We start from the raw sequence: 14,918 nt of genomic DNA on the forward strand, positions 1-14,918 counted from the left end.
CCTCAATCTCATATGAGAATAATAATTGTTGCCACATGCTTATGCATTAAAGAGGAGTCCATTATCCGTTGTCCATGTTGTCCCGGTATGGATGTCTAAGTTGAGAATAATCAAAAGCGAGAAATCCAAAATGCGAGCTTTCTCCTTAGACCTTTGTACGAGGCGGCATGGAGGTACCCCATTGTGACACTTGGTTAAAACATGTGCATTGCAAAGATCCGGTAGTCCAAGCTAATTAGGACAAGGTGCGGGCACTATTAGTATACTATGCATGAGACTTGCAACTTGTTAGATATAATGTACATAACTCATATGCTTTATTACTACCGTTGACAAAATTGTTTCATGTTTTCAAAATAAAAGCTCTAGCACAAATATAGCAATCGATGCTTTCCTCTTTGAAGGACCATTCTTCTTTACTTTTATGTTGAGTCAGTTCACCTATCTCTCTCCACCACAAGAAGCAAACACTTGTGTGAACTGTGCATTGATTCCTACATACTTGCATATTGTACTTGTTATATTACTCTATGTTGACAATTATCCATGATATATATATATGTTACAAGTTGAAAGCAACCGCTGAAACTTAATCTTCCTTTGTGTTGCTTCAATGCCTTTACTTTGATTTATTGCTTTATGAGTTAACTCTTATGCAAGACTTATTAATACTTGTCTTGAAGTACTATTCATGAAAAGTCTTTGCTTTATGATTCAGTTGTTTACTCATGTCATTACCATTGTTTTGATCGCTGCATCCACTACATATGTTTACAAATAGTATGATCAAGGTTATGATGGCATATCACTTCGGAAATTATCTTTGTTATCGTTTTACCTGCTCGAGACGAGCGAGAACTAAGCTTAGGGATGCTTGATACGTCTCCGACGTATCGATAATTTCTTATGTTCTATGCCATATTATTGATGATACCTACATGTTTTATGCACACTTTATGTCATATTCGTGCATTTTCCGGAACTAACCTATTAACAAGATGCCGAAGTGCCGATTGTTCGTTTCTGCTGTTTTTGGTTTCGAAATCCTAGTAACGAAATATTCTCGGAATCGGACGAAATCAAGACCCAGGTTCCTATTTTCACCGGAAGCATCCAGAACACCCGGGAAGGACCAGAGGGGGGGCCTTGGGCCCCCAGACCATAGGCCGGCGCGGCCCTGGCCCTGGCCGCGCCGCCCTATGGTGTGGCCACCCCTTCGACCCTCCTGCGCCGCCTCTTCGCCTATATAAAGCCTCTGTCGCGAGAACCCTGACGCGAAGAACCACGATACGGAAAACCTTCCAGAGCCGCCGCCATCGCGAAGCCAAGATCTGGGGGACAGGAGTCTCTGTTCCGGCACCCTGCCGGAGCGGGGAAGTGCCCCCGGAAGGCTTCTCCATCGACACCGCTGCCATCTCCACCGCCATCTTCATCACCGCTGCTGCTCCCATGAGGAGGGAGTAGTTCTCCATCGAGGCTCGGGACTGTACTCGGTAGCTATGTGGTTCATCTCTCTCCTATGTACTTCAATACAATAATCTCATGAGCTGCTTTACATGATTGAGATTCATATGATGATGCTTGTAATCTAGATGTCATTATGCTAGTCAAGTGAGTTTTACTTATGTGATCTCCGGAGACTCCTTGTCCCACGTGTGTAAAGGTGACGAGTGTGTGCACCGTGTGGGTCTCTTAGGCTATATTTCACAGAATACTTACTCACTGTTATGAATGGCGTAGTGAAGTGCTTATTTATATCTCTTTATGATTGCAATGTGTTTTGTATCACAATTTATCTATGTGCTACTCTAGCAATGTTATTAAAGTAGTTTTATTCCTCCTGCACGTGTGCAAAGGTGACAGTGTGTGCACCGTGTTAGTACTTGGTTTATGCTATGATCATGATCTCTTGTAGATTGCGAAGTTAACTATTGCTATGATAATATTGATGTGATCTATTCCTCCTACATATGCATGAAGGTGACAAGTGTGCATGCTATGCTAGTACTTGGTTTAGTCTTTTGATCTATCTTACACTAAAGGTTACTAAAATATGAGCATTATTGTGGAGCTTGTTAACTCCGGCATTGAGGGTTCGTGTAATCCTACGCAATGTGTTTATCATCCAACAAAAGTGTAGAGTATGCATTTATCCGTTACGTTATGTGATCAATGTTGAGAGTGTCCACTAGTGAAAGTCTAATCCCTAGGCCTTGTTCCTAAATATCGCTATTGCTCGCTTGTTTACTCGTTTTACTCGTGTTACTACTGCCGCATTACTACTGCTTGTTTACTCGTCCTGGGCAAAGCACTTTTCCGGTGCTGTTGCTACTACTTATTCATACCACCTGTATTTCACTATCTCTTCGCCGAACTAGTGCACCTATTAGGTGTGTTGGGGACACAAGAGACTTCTTGCTTTGTGGTTGCGGGGTTGCATGAGAGGGATATCTTTGACCTCTTCCTCCTCGAGTTCGATAAACCTTGGGTATCCACTTAAGGGAAACTTGCTGCTGTTCTACAAACCTCTGCTCTTGGAGGCCCAACACTGTCTACAAGAATAGAAGCTCCCGTAGACATCAATCTCCCCGGCAACGGCGCCAGAAATTTTTGCTTGATGGCGTGTAACTCACACGTTCGTTGGGAACCCCAAGAGGAAGGTATGATGCGCACAGCAGCAAGTTTTCCCTCAGAAAGAAACCAAGGTTTATCGAACCAGGAGGAGCCAAGAAGCACGTTGAAGGTTGATGGCGGCGGGATGTAGTGCGGCGCAACACCGGAGATTCCGGCGCCAACGTGGAACCCGCACAACACAACCAAAGTACTTTGCCCCAACGAAACAGTGAGGTTGTCAATCTCACCGACTTTGCTGTAACAAAGGATTAACCGTATTGTGTGGAAGATGATTGTTTGCAAGAAAACGAGTAAAACAAGTATTGCAGCAGATTTGTATTTCGAGTATAAAAGAATGGACCGGGGTCCACAGTTCACTAGAGGTGTCTCTCCCATAAGATAAAAGCATGTTGGGTGAACAAATTACAGTCGGGCAATTGACAAATAGAGAGGGCATAACAATGCACATACATGTCATGATAAATATAGTGAGATTTAATTGGGCATTACGACAAAGTACATAGACCGCCATCCAGCATGCATCTATGCCTAAAAGTCCACCTTCGGGTTATCATCCGAACCCCTTCCAGGTATTAAGTTGCAAAGCAACGGACAATTGCATTAAGTATGGTGCGTAATGTAATCAACAACTACATCCTTAGACATAGCATCAATGTTTTATCCCTAGTGGCAACAGCACATCCACAACCTTAGAACTTTCTGTCACTGTCCCAGATATCAATGGAGGCATGAACCCACTATCGAGCATAAATACTCCCTTTTGGAGTTAAGAGCAAAAACTTGGCCAGAGCCTCTACTAATAACGGAGAGCATGCAAGATCATAAACAACACATAGGTAATAACTTGATAATTAACATAACATAGTATTCTCTATCCATCGGATCCCGACAAACACAACATATAGTATTACGAGATAGATGATCTTGATCATGTTAGGCAGCTCACAAGATCCAACAATGAAGCACAATGAGGAGAAGACAACCATCTAGCTACTGCTATGGACCCATAGTCCAGGGGTGAACTACTCACTCATCACTCCGGAGGCGACCATGGCGGTGAAGAGTCCTCCGGGAGATGAATCCCCTCTCCGGCGAGGTGCCGGAGGAGATCTCCGAATCCCCCGAGATGGGATTGGCGGCGGCGGCGTCTCGGAAGGTTTTCCGTATCGTGGCTCTCGGTACCGGGGGTTTCACGATGGAGGCTTTAAGTAGGCGGAAGGGCAACGCGGGGGCCACACGAGGGCCCCACACCATAGGTCGGCGCGGCCGGGGCACGGGCCGCGCCGCCCTAGTGTGGCGGCGCCTCGTGGCCCCACTTCGACTCCTCTTCGGTCTTCTGGAAGCTTCGTGGCAAAATAGGACCACGGGCGTTGATTTCGTCCAATTCGAGAATATTTCGTTACTAGGATTTCTGAAACAAAAAACAACGAAAACAACAGAATCGGCTCTTCGGCATCTTGTTAATAGGTTAGTTCTAGAAAATGCACGAATATGACATAAAGTGTGCATAAAACATGTAGATATCATCAATAATGTGGCATGGAACATAAGAAATTATCGATACGTCGGAGACGTATCAGTGTCCACTAGTGAAAGTATGATCCCTAGGCCTTGTTCCTAAATACTGCTATCACTGCTTGTTTACTGTTTTACTGCATCTATACTTCCTGCAATATTACTACCATCATCTGCACGCCAGCAAGCACTTTTCTGGCGCCGTTACTACTGCTCATATTCATTCATACCACTTGTATTTCACTATCTCTTCGCTCGAACTAGTGCACCTATTAGGTGTGTTGGGGACACAAGAGACTTCTTGCTTTGTGGTTGCGAGGGTTGCATGAGAGGGATATCTTTGACCTCTTCCTCCCTGAGTTCGATAAACCTTGGGTGATCCACTTAAGGGAAACTTGTTGCTGTTCTACAAACCTCTGCTCTTGGAGGCCCAATACTGTCTACAAGAATAGAAGCACCCGTAGACATCACCCCACTCGGTGCCCTGAAAGGAAAAGAGTGCGTCTGAAAACTTGCGAGCTGTTCAGGTACAATGTATGTTTACATAGTTGCTACTATATTGGCTTCCTTCCAGGCGCAAAAACGTCACAACTGTGCAACGTTCCACGGGTTCCCTTCATCTTTGCATGTATTCTTGTCCTCCTGGAATAACTTCGGTAACGATGTATGACCCCAACCATGGTGATTCCAGCTTCTCATGCCCGTCTTGCTTGAGCCGAAGAACTAGATCGCCGACTTCAAAGGATCTGGGCCGCAAACGTCGACTGTGATAGTTTTTAAGGTTTTGCTGATATGCACTTACTCTTGATAGCACCACATCTCTTGCTTCATCAATTGCGTCGACGTCATCTTCAAGCACCTTCTGCGAAGCCTCTTCGTCATATTCTACGACTCTGGGAGAGCTATGTTCTATTTTTATCGGAAGCACTGCTTCACCACCATGGACTAGGAAAAACGGAGTTTCTTAAGTCGCTGCATTTAGTGTTGTCCGTAAGCTCCATAACACGGAGGGTAACTCATCGACCCAAGCGTGTCTTGCTTTCTCGAGTGGTGCCTGATACGTCTCCGACGTATCGATAATTTCTTATGTTCCATGCCACATTATTGATGATATCTACATGTTTTATACACATTATATGTCATATTTATGCGTTTTCCGGAACTAACCTATTGATGAGACGCCGAAGGGCCGATTCTTGTTTTCTGCTGTTTTTGGTTTCAGAAATCCTAGTAAGGAAATATTCTCGGAATCGGATGAAATCAATGCCCAGCATCCTATTTTTCCACGAAGCTTCCAGAACACCCGAGAGCCACCAGAGGGGAGCCCTGGTGGGCCCAGATGATAGGGTGGCGCGGCCAGGGCCTGGGCCGCGCCCCCCTGTTGTGTCACCGCCTCGTCGACTCTCTGACCTTGCCCTTCCGCCTATTTAAAGCCTCCGTCGCGAAAACCCTGACACGTTCGACGAAACCAGAGAAAACCTTCAAGAGCCGCCGCCATCGCGAAGCCAAGATCTGGGGGACAGGAGTCTCTGTTCCGGCACGCCGCCGGGACGGGGAAGTGCCCCCGGAAGGCTTCTCCATTGACACCACCGCCATCTTCATCAACGCTGCTTGTCTCCCATGAGGAGGGAGTAGTTCTCCATCGAGGCTCGGGGCTGTACCGGTAGCTATGTGGTTAATCTCTCTCCTATGTGCTTCAATACAATAATCTCATGAGCTGCCTTACATGATTGAGATTCATATGATGATGCTTGTAATCTAGATGTCATTATGCTAGTCAAGTGGGTTTTACTTATGTGATCTCCTGGAGACTCCTTGTCCCACATGTGTAAAGGTGACGGTGTGTGCACCGTGTGGGTCTCTTAGGCTATATTTCACAGAATACTTATTCACTCGTTATGAATGGCATAGTGAAGTGCTTATTTATATCTCTTTATGATTGCAATGTGTTTTGTATCACAATTTATCTGTGTGCTACTCTAGTGATGTTATTAAAGTAGTTTATTCCTCCTGCACGGTGTAATAGTGATAGTGTGTGCATCGTGTAGTACTTGGCGTAGGCTATGATTGTGATCTCTTGTAGATTACGAAGTTAACTATTGCTATGATGGTATTAATGTGATCTATTGCTCCTTTCGTAGTGTGAAGGTGATAGTGTGCATGCTATGTTAGTACTTGGTTTGGTTATGTTGATCTGTTATGCACTCTAAGGTTATTTAAATATGAACATTGAATATTGTGGAGCTTGTTAACTCCGGCATTGAGGGTTCGTGTAATCCTACACAGTTAGTGGTGTTCATCATCCAACAAGAGGGTGTAGAGTCTAGCATCCATCTATTTATTCTGTTATATGATCAATGTTGAGAGTGTCCACTAGTGAAAGTATGATCCCTAGACCTTATTCCCAAATACTGCTATCGCTGCTTGTTTACTGTTTTACTGCATCTTTACTTCCTGCAATATTAATACCATCAACCGCACGCCTGACAAGCACTTTTACTGGCGCCGTTACTACCTGCTCATATTCATTCATACCACTTGTATTTCACTATCTCTTCGCCGAACTAGTGCACCTATTAGGTGTGTTGGGGACACAAGAGACTTCTTGCTTTGTGGTTGCAGGGTTGCATGAGAGGGATATCTTTGACCTCTTCCTCCCTAAGTTCGATAAACCTTGGGTGATCCACTTAAGGGAAACTTGCTGCTGTTCTACAAACCTCTGCTCTTGGAGGACCAACACTGTCTACAAGAATAGAAGCACCCGTAGACATCAGTGCCAACAGGCGTTTCTTGATGCCGTTGCATATGGGGCCGTTTGCTTTTTCAACTTGGCCATTAGTTTTCGGATGTGCGACAGACGTAAACTGCAGCTTAATGCCTACACCTTCACAATACTCCTTAAATTCTCGGGAGGTGAAGTTGCTGCCGTTATCCGTGACTATGCTGTTAGGGATGCCGAACCGAAAAACTATCCCTTTGATGAAGTTTATTGCTGATGTTGCATCTGCCGAAGTTACTGGTATCGCTTCAATCCACTTGGTGAATCTGTCGACTGCTACAAGAAGATATACCCAACCGGGCTTGGTGTGTCCACCGCGTTCGGCCGGCACTCGCCGACAGCGGTGGAGGACGTCCTCCAGGTGGTTGTGCTGCCACCGCCCTCTGGTTCCAACCTTTCTACCTCCTCCGACTCGCATGTCATGCTATGGACCTCGCTACACGGGCGTGAGTTCGCGGATGGTAGGCGGCGTGGCGATGGTGCTGGTCGTCTCTTGGGGCCATGAGGGTGGAAAGGAGTGACCGCCTGGAGCTCCTGTTGTTTGGGGCGCTTCGATGTGGTTAGTGCCCAGATCACGTGGTAGTGTAGTCTAACGGCGATGCTTGTGAGTGTTGTATCCCTCTTGAGGACGTCGTTATGGCTACCCTCTCCATTTTAGGGCTCCATTGAAAACCTAAGACACATGTGGTCTTGGCAACGGCGGCACCCTTGCGTCGCTATCTCCTTGTGGATGTTGTCGTGAAGCTAGGGTCTCCTAAGTCTCATGGAGTCATGGTGTCTTCAATGGCAAGCTCGTTGCTTCTTAGTTTTTCTTGTTTATCTTGGATTTGCTTGTAGAGGAATTCATCGTCACCTTTTTGTATCGATTCAACCGTTTGGCTTTTATTATGAAGCAGTGTGAAGGCCTGTGTGGACAAAGCTAATCCCTACGTCCTAAAATAAAATGTCTCAATTTTTTCTAGACGCAGATATATCTCGAACTAAAAAATCACTTTGCATTGATTCAATTATTTATGAAGTGGTGTGATGAAGATATACATTGCTGTGTGGACAAAGCTAATCTCTCCGTCCTTAAATAAAGTGTCCCAATTTTTTCTAGACGTAAATATATCTATGACAAAAAATCACTTTGCATTGATTCAACCATTTGGCTTTATTTATGAAGTGGTATGAATCTACATTGCTCTGTCCTCAAGTAAGTGTCCCAATTTTTTCTAAACACAAATGTATCTATAACAAAAAGTGCGTTTATATACATCCGTAGACAAAAGTGGAAGACTTATTTTATGTTGGGAGGTAATATTCCTCTTTGTGCAATACATGTTCCTCTTTGTGCGCATGTCTACCGGAGATAGACAAAGTGGTAAATTGTCATTTGATAATGGGTCAACTAATCACCTACCACAATGGCAATGTGATCCTAACATCCCCTTTCACTGAGAAGGAGGTATGTGATGCAATTTCACAGATGGAACACAATAAAGCTCCTGGGCCGGATGGTTTTCCGGCCGAGTTTTATCAAATGTTCTGGGGAGTAATTAAAAGTGATATTATGGCACTATTTGATCAGCTCGTTTCACGGGATTTGCCCTTGTACAAACTGAATTTTGGTGTTATCACTTTACTTCCAAAAATACAAGACGCATTCCAGATTCAGCAATATAGGCCTATTTGTCTTCTAAATGTTTGTTTCAAAATTTTCACAAAGGTAGCGACCAATCGCATTACGGGGATTGCCCCAAAAGTGATAAAACCTACCCAGTCGGCATTTATGCCGGGTCGTAACATCCTAGAGGGGGTGGTGATTTTGCATGAAACAATCCATGAATTACATAATAAGAAAATGGATGGTGTTCTTTTGAAAATTGATTTTGAGAAGGCATATGACAAGGTCAAGTGGTCTTTCTTGCAACAGTCCATGCGAATGAAAGGTTTTGCTAGTGGATGGTGTAAGTTAATTGAATCTTTTATGCAAGGAGGAAGTGTTGGTGTTAAAGTGAATGACGACATTGGTCGTTATTTTCAAACAAAAAAAGGGGTCAGACAGGGTGACCCATTATCTCCAATGTTGTTTAGTATTATAGCAGACATGCTTGCTATTCTAATCGAAATAGCAAAGGAGGATGGTCAAGTGGGTGGTCTTATTCCTCATCTTGTTGAGGGGGGACTCTCTATCCTACAATATGCTGATGATACAATTTTGTTTTTAGAACATGACTTGCAAAAGGCGGTAAACATGAAACTAATCTTATGTTTGTTTGAAGAATTATCGGGCCTCAAGATTAATTTTCATAAGAGTGAATTATTCTGTTTCGGAAAGGCTAAGGAGGAAGAGCAACAGTACAAACAAATTTTTGGATGTGATATAGGGGAACTACCCTTTAGATATTTAGGAATTCCTATTCATTTTAGGAAGCTTAAAAATTCAGATTGGTATCCAGTGGAGACCCGGTTTGAAGGTAAATTGGGATGTTGGAAAGGAAAATTGCTATCGTATGGCGATAGATTAGTACTTATCAATTCTGTTTTAACAAGTCTTCCAATGTCCATGTTATCGTTCCTGGAAATACCCGTTGGGGTCAGGAAGCGTCTAGACTTTTATAGGTCTAGATTCTTCTGACACAATTGAAGCTAAGAGAAAATATAGACTCTCAAAATGGAACATAATCTGCCGACCAAAAGATCAAGGAGGTTTAGGTATTGAGGTTCTTGAGCTCAAAAATAGATGTTTATTGAGTAAGTGGCTCTTTAAAATACTAAATGAGGAAGGGGTGTGGCAAGAGTTGCTACATAATAAATACCTAAGTCAAAAAACCCTTGCTGAGGTGCAGGCAAAACCGACTGATTCTCCTTTTTGGAAGGGACTCATGCGGGTAAAAGATGATTTTTTTCAAAAAGGATATTTTAAAATTGGAAACGGTGCAACGACAAGATTTTGGGAAGATATTTGGTTAGGAGAATCCTCTTTAGCTACTCAATACCCATCCTTATATAATATTGTGAACCATAAAAATGTGTTAGTGGCTCATGTGTTGGCACAAACACCGCTGAACATTAGCTTCGGACGGGTGCTATCCGGTAATAAGTGGACATCATGGTTACACTTATGCCAAAGATTAATGATGGTAAATTTAAATGATGAACCAGACTGTTTTATGTGGAAACTAACAACTAGTGGGTTGTTTACGAGTCAAATCTATGTATGAGGATCTTATGAATGATCATACACCATACTTGCGGAAATATCTTTGGAAAATGAAAATCCCCCTGAAAATCAAAATTTTTATGTGGTTCCTGAGTAATAAGGTGCTTTTGACAAAAGATAATTTAGCAAAGAGACAATGGATTGGGTGTACTAAATGTGTTTTTTGTGGAGAGCAAGAGACGGTAGAACACTTATTCTTAACATGCCCTTTTGCTAAATTAATTTGGCGAACTGTTAATTTTACTCATAATCTCCCTCCGCCAACCAATATTACAAATATGTTTGGAAATTGGTTAAATGGAGTTGACAAACAATCCAAGGCTTTAATTCGCATTGGTGTATCAGCCTTATGTTGGTCAATATGGAGATGCCGCAATGATATAATCTTTAACAACAAGAAAAATTTCAATTTTTTACAGGTTATCTTCTCCATGGTGCATTGAATCCAACTTTGGGCTCTCATATCACCACCAGAGCAGCGGGATGTCATGGCTTACGGATGCACACGGCTCCAGATGGTCGCTCAGGATATCTTGTGCCGGGCTGGCTGGCAGCATATTAGTCGACTAGAGGTTGCTTAGTCGATTCATGTTGTTCTCTTTTTTTCGCTGGTTGATTCTTGTATCGACTTTACGCGATCCTTGAGATGTAATAAGTACTAAACAAAGACTACTGTTTCTCAATAAAAGGCTGTGTGCATCACCACGATGCAGAAGCCGGGTTTTTCCCTTTTCAAAAAAAAAAACCACAATGGCAATTTACCTGCGCAGCATTAATGTAAGAGAAATATAATCATACCACCGCTTTAATTTATTCATTCTTCCAGGCCACTCCACATTTTTTTCCTATAGGATCAAGCATAGCATGGCAACAGACTAAATCATTCAGATCCACAAACGTGATAAATATAGGATTACAACAGTCTCCCTTGGGGTAAATAAAAGGACAGTGAAACAGTTATTTTATGGAAGTCCAACCACTCATGACCCAGATAATGGATTTAGACATTTAGGTGATTGCTTTTGCAACTTTTGGCGCCGCAAACATTGCAGCACCAAAGAAACACATAGCTAGGTGGTAACTGCGCCGCCGGCTCGGTTTATCTCGCTCCAACCCTCGCACTATTTCCCTGCATAGCAACATATTTTTTCATCTTACAGAAAATGAAAACCACAAGCAAAAACAACAGCAAAGGAAAACTTAGCACATACTGCGGACAGGTACTATGATGCAAATGATTCCGATGACATTAGACAATGAACATAAACTGCTTAAAGGGGGGTGGGTGAGGGGGGTGGATTCCTGGCCCTTGGTTACCAAGAGTTTCAAGTGAGATATGATTTTGAAGCAGTAGATGATATTTGATGAATTAAATATGGTAGTTCATATATCAAATCAGAAATAGGCACATTCAATGGCTGGTCCATATCAGCAAAATAGTGAGTTGAACAGATCAGGTGATAAAATCAGAAATGCCTATCTGATCTCGGGTCTAGATGCTCTCTATTTCTAGACCAATCACATTCACCATATCTCTGGTTTGGCAGTGTATTCGCTCCGGTATTCTTAATGGTATCTTCCATTTCAAACAGTGAAGTGCACAGACCCATCACATCAAAGCTTATTAATGCTCTCACCAGCGTCTATGAAGCATCTGAATCATCATGAACTAAAGCACCCGCAGCAGGGCCGCTGGAAGGTAAACCGGCAAACAGCTCAGCTATTTCGTCAGTCAGTGGATTGGGACGGAGCCGAACAAATCGAAGCCACGCCATGGATTATTGGGGGAGCAAAACCGGCATGAGCGCCATCTGCGCCGCCGCCAACACCTCCACCTCGTCACCGTCGACATAGACCAGAGGGAGAGGATAGAGGACAACAAAGAAAACGCTGGATCCAAGTTTTGCCTTATTCAAAGGGGAAAGCGGGTAATACACCGGAACACAACCACGAGGGGTGGATCTACACAGAGAAGGGCGCCGAGCATAGCCGGCGGAGGAGAGGATAGCCGGCGGATGAGAGGAGAAAAGATAGCGTTGAGGAGTCAGAGCCTCAGAGGCAGGCGAAGCAGTCAAAGAAAGGCTAGGGAGATCCATCCAGTATCGGGGATAGTGGCGTTTCCTGAGAAGCAATCCTAGCTGGACTCGTGGAGTAGTCCATTTATTCTGGGCCAGCGTCCACCGGTACAGGCTCTGACAAGCCCACAAAAAGACACACGGTACATGCAGTATAACAATTTTCAACCGCAACGTATTTGCGCAGGAAAATACGTCGGCACAGCTTCCGATGCTCCTCGCACCCAATCAACGTGCGGGACTAGATGAGCTCGGGAGCAGAATCGACGCGTCCTGATAAAATCAGCTACTACCAGTCTGCAAATATAGAACTACGCCTACATAAGAAATATTAAAGTATACATAGCAAAATACATGTTCTTTTTAGATGATTCCAACAAGGTGTTCAACAGTTAGAAACATGTCTATACAAACAAATCCACTTAGTCATAAGCGAGAACAGATAAACACATTCAAGATCCACAAATGCTACAATATTCTTTGACTCATTTTGCTTATATACATGTATAAATTAAACAAGATCAAAATTTTCCATGCATCAATATATCAAATCTGAAAATCAAAACATCAATTTTTTAAAAGATCAAGCTGGTTAATATTATCATGGTTCACAAACTCTTACTAGCTATTCTCTCTGTGACGTGTAGCAGTATGTGTACCCCTAAGGACAGCTTTCTAAGGGCCAATTCTTTTGGGCTTGTGCTTATGGAGAAGCCAGCTTATGCACTTCGGTGGGGAGAAACTCCAGTGAGGAGAAGCTCCTAGAAATTCTTCTTCCCCTTCTTTTGAGCTTCTGAAACTTGGGCTTCTTTGTCATGTTGAGGTATGCAATGTACGTAGTACCCCTAGGTCATGCCGAGATAACAATGCATCCATATTGACAAGCGAGAACGGAGCCACCGGCATGTGACCGGTCGGCGAGGACAAGATCGGGGTGAAGTTCCGCGGTGGAGCGGAGATCTTGAGTCGACATCAAAGGTCCATGCTACGAGGTGGAGAGGCGAGCCGCGGTGGTTGCTTGCGGAGCGAAAGGGAGCGGCGCACTGCGGGGCATTGGCGAGAGGAGCGCGGCCGGAATTCCGGAGGACCGGCGGCGGGGGCGAGGGGCGTGGGGGAGGAGCGGAGGTTCAGCAGTGGCAGCGAGGAACCCTAGCTCACCATGGACGCGGGAGTCGAGCGAGGGGATGCATGTTTTTGGTCGAATCGTTATTTTTTTTTAACTTGGAACCAAACACATCTAGCGGTGGCAATCTGCTGTAAATAGAGATGAAAACCAGGGGCAGATCAGTCTAACGTTTTGGTTTCTAAACCGAAGCTCGGGAAGCTGGTGCGAGGCGGTTTCTCCAATTGCACTAGCGAGCGGCTTAGCGGTGAAATTAAGCGAGCCGACAGCCGGAGACTTCTTTTGGGCTTCGAGCTTCACGGGACCTAGAAGGTGGACTAGAAGCCCAAAAGAAGTGGCCCTAAGTATTCTACATTTCTACTCCCTTGGTCCTAAAACCATCCGATCTGAGACATCCTTTTCAGGACGGAGGGAGTAGTAAGGACTATTTTATGCTGCTAAAACAGAAGGATGGAAGCAGAGTAAACACTTTAAATAACCCTTTTCAAGAATATTTAGAAAAGTAACTTGAGCTTTGTTGTGCTCCTCAGGTAGGTGTCATACTGTCATGACATATATATTCTAATTCCTCCTGACATATACACGTCCTAATGTGGCGCTTGGTAGCAGGAATGTTGTTATGACTCCCAGTAATCTAGAGGTACTATTTTGTAGTTCCCATTGGTCAGTATTATCCATTAAAGCCAGGAGTTGAAGATCACAACCAGATCTAGGCAGTTTCAGGTATTAGGGATCCTTATGGACTATGCTGCTATTGCATAGCAGCCCTCCCGCTAGAATCTCATCATATGTTTCTGAACTCAAATCATCAGATATAAAAGAGCAAAAATCAAGCTTTTTTTTTTCAAACCAGACGCACCCAAGGTATCAATCTACTGCATGTTCAACACTGAAACATGGATTTAAAAGGCATTGGCATATTCAAATAGACACTGATGATGCTGTAATAAAACGATGAGACATGCTCATCTTCATTGTTTCGTCTTGTCTATTTCCGCAAACAATTGATTGACTCGTAATTTTTGTCGAGTAGAAGCAATTAGTACCTCTCATTGAACTTCAAGGTCTGCAGACGCCTCCTGGTGTTGGTCTCCATCTGTTCAATAGTCTTGGAGATATCCTCTGCCGGGGCAGGGGCCGCCTTCATCACCTCGATCTTCTTCAGCATCTGAAGTAATAATATCACAAACCGTATATCGGATCATCAGTCCAGAAAGAGGGGCTGCGGGAGGACAGGATAGAGAAGCCATACCTGCTGATAGATGGGCACGGGGTTGGCGGAGGAGGGCGGGGGCATCCGTCTTGCCGCAGCAGCCACACGTCGCAGCGCCGTCATCTTCTAGTCTAGCTTGATAGCTGGCTCGCTTGCTTTGCTAGGTAGGGTTTCTACCGGACTACAACGGGGCGACCCAAACCGCGCCCGCGCGTCCGTTTGGGTTGAACCGGGCAAAAACACGGCCCAGCGCACGGACCCATCCCTAAAACGGATGACCGCGGCGTCCGAGACGACCCAAACCCGGCCCAAATCTGGGACGAGTTTGCGTGGCCGCGGACGCCGGATGCTGGTCGCTCGCGTCCTCCCCTTGT

The 14,918-nt window shown here is 44.3% G+C and overlaps 1 protein-coding gene across 1 annotated transcript; it reads right to left on the minus strand.

The window, feature by feature from the left end:
- Positions 1–10,913: 10,913 nt before the first annotated feature.
- LOC124686455 lies at positions 10,914–14,714 on the minus strand. Its single transcript, XM_047220400.1, has 3 exons — positions 14,584–14,714; positions 14,378–14,499; positions 10,914–11,262 (listed from the first exon to the last, which is right to left on the minus strand). Exons 1-3 carry the CDS (start codon positions 14,665–14,667, stop codon positions 11,142–11,144), a joined length of 327 nt encoding a protein of 108 aa, XP_047076356.1. The 5' UTR covers positions 14,668–14,714; the 3' UTR covers positions 10,914–11,141.
- Between the last annotated feature and the right edge of the window lie 204 nt (positions 14,715–14,918).

The sequence above is a fragment of the Lolium rigidum genome, chromosome 2 (genome assembly GCF_022539505.1).
Source record: "Lolium rigidum isolate FL_2022 chromosome 2, APGP_CSIRO_Lrig_0.1, whole genome shotgun sequence".
Classification (NCBI taxonomy): domain Eukaryota; kingdom Viridiplantae; phylum Streptophyta; class Magnoliopsida; order Poales; family Poaceae; genus Lolium; species Lolium rigidum.

What these genes read in the sequence shown, in the direction of transcription:
- LOC124686455 (XM_047220400.1), bottom strand. Translation starts at nt 14,667, where the DNA reads ATGACGGCGCTGCGACGTGTGGCTGCTGCGGCAAGACGGATGCCCCCG. An exon ending in CCGTGCCCATCTATCAGCAG is followed by an intron (nt 14,500 to 14,583) that starts GTATGGCTTCTC and finishes TTATTACTTCAG; the next exon opens with ATGCTGAAGAAGATCGAGGT. An exon ending in ACCTTGAAGTTCAATGAGAG is followed by an intron (nt 11,263 to 14,377) that starts GTACTAATTGCT and finishes GTTGCTATGCAG; the next exon opens with GGAAATAGTGCGAGGGTTGG.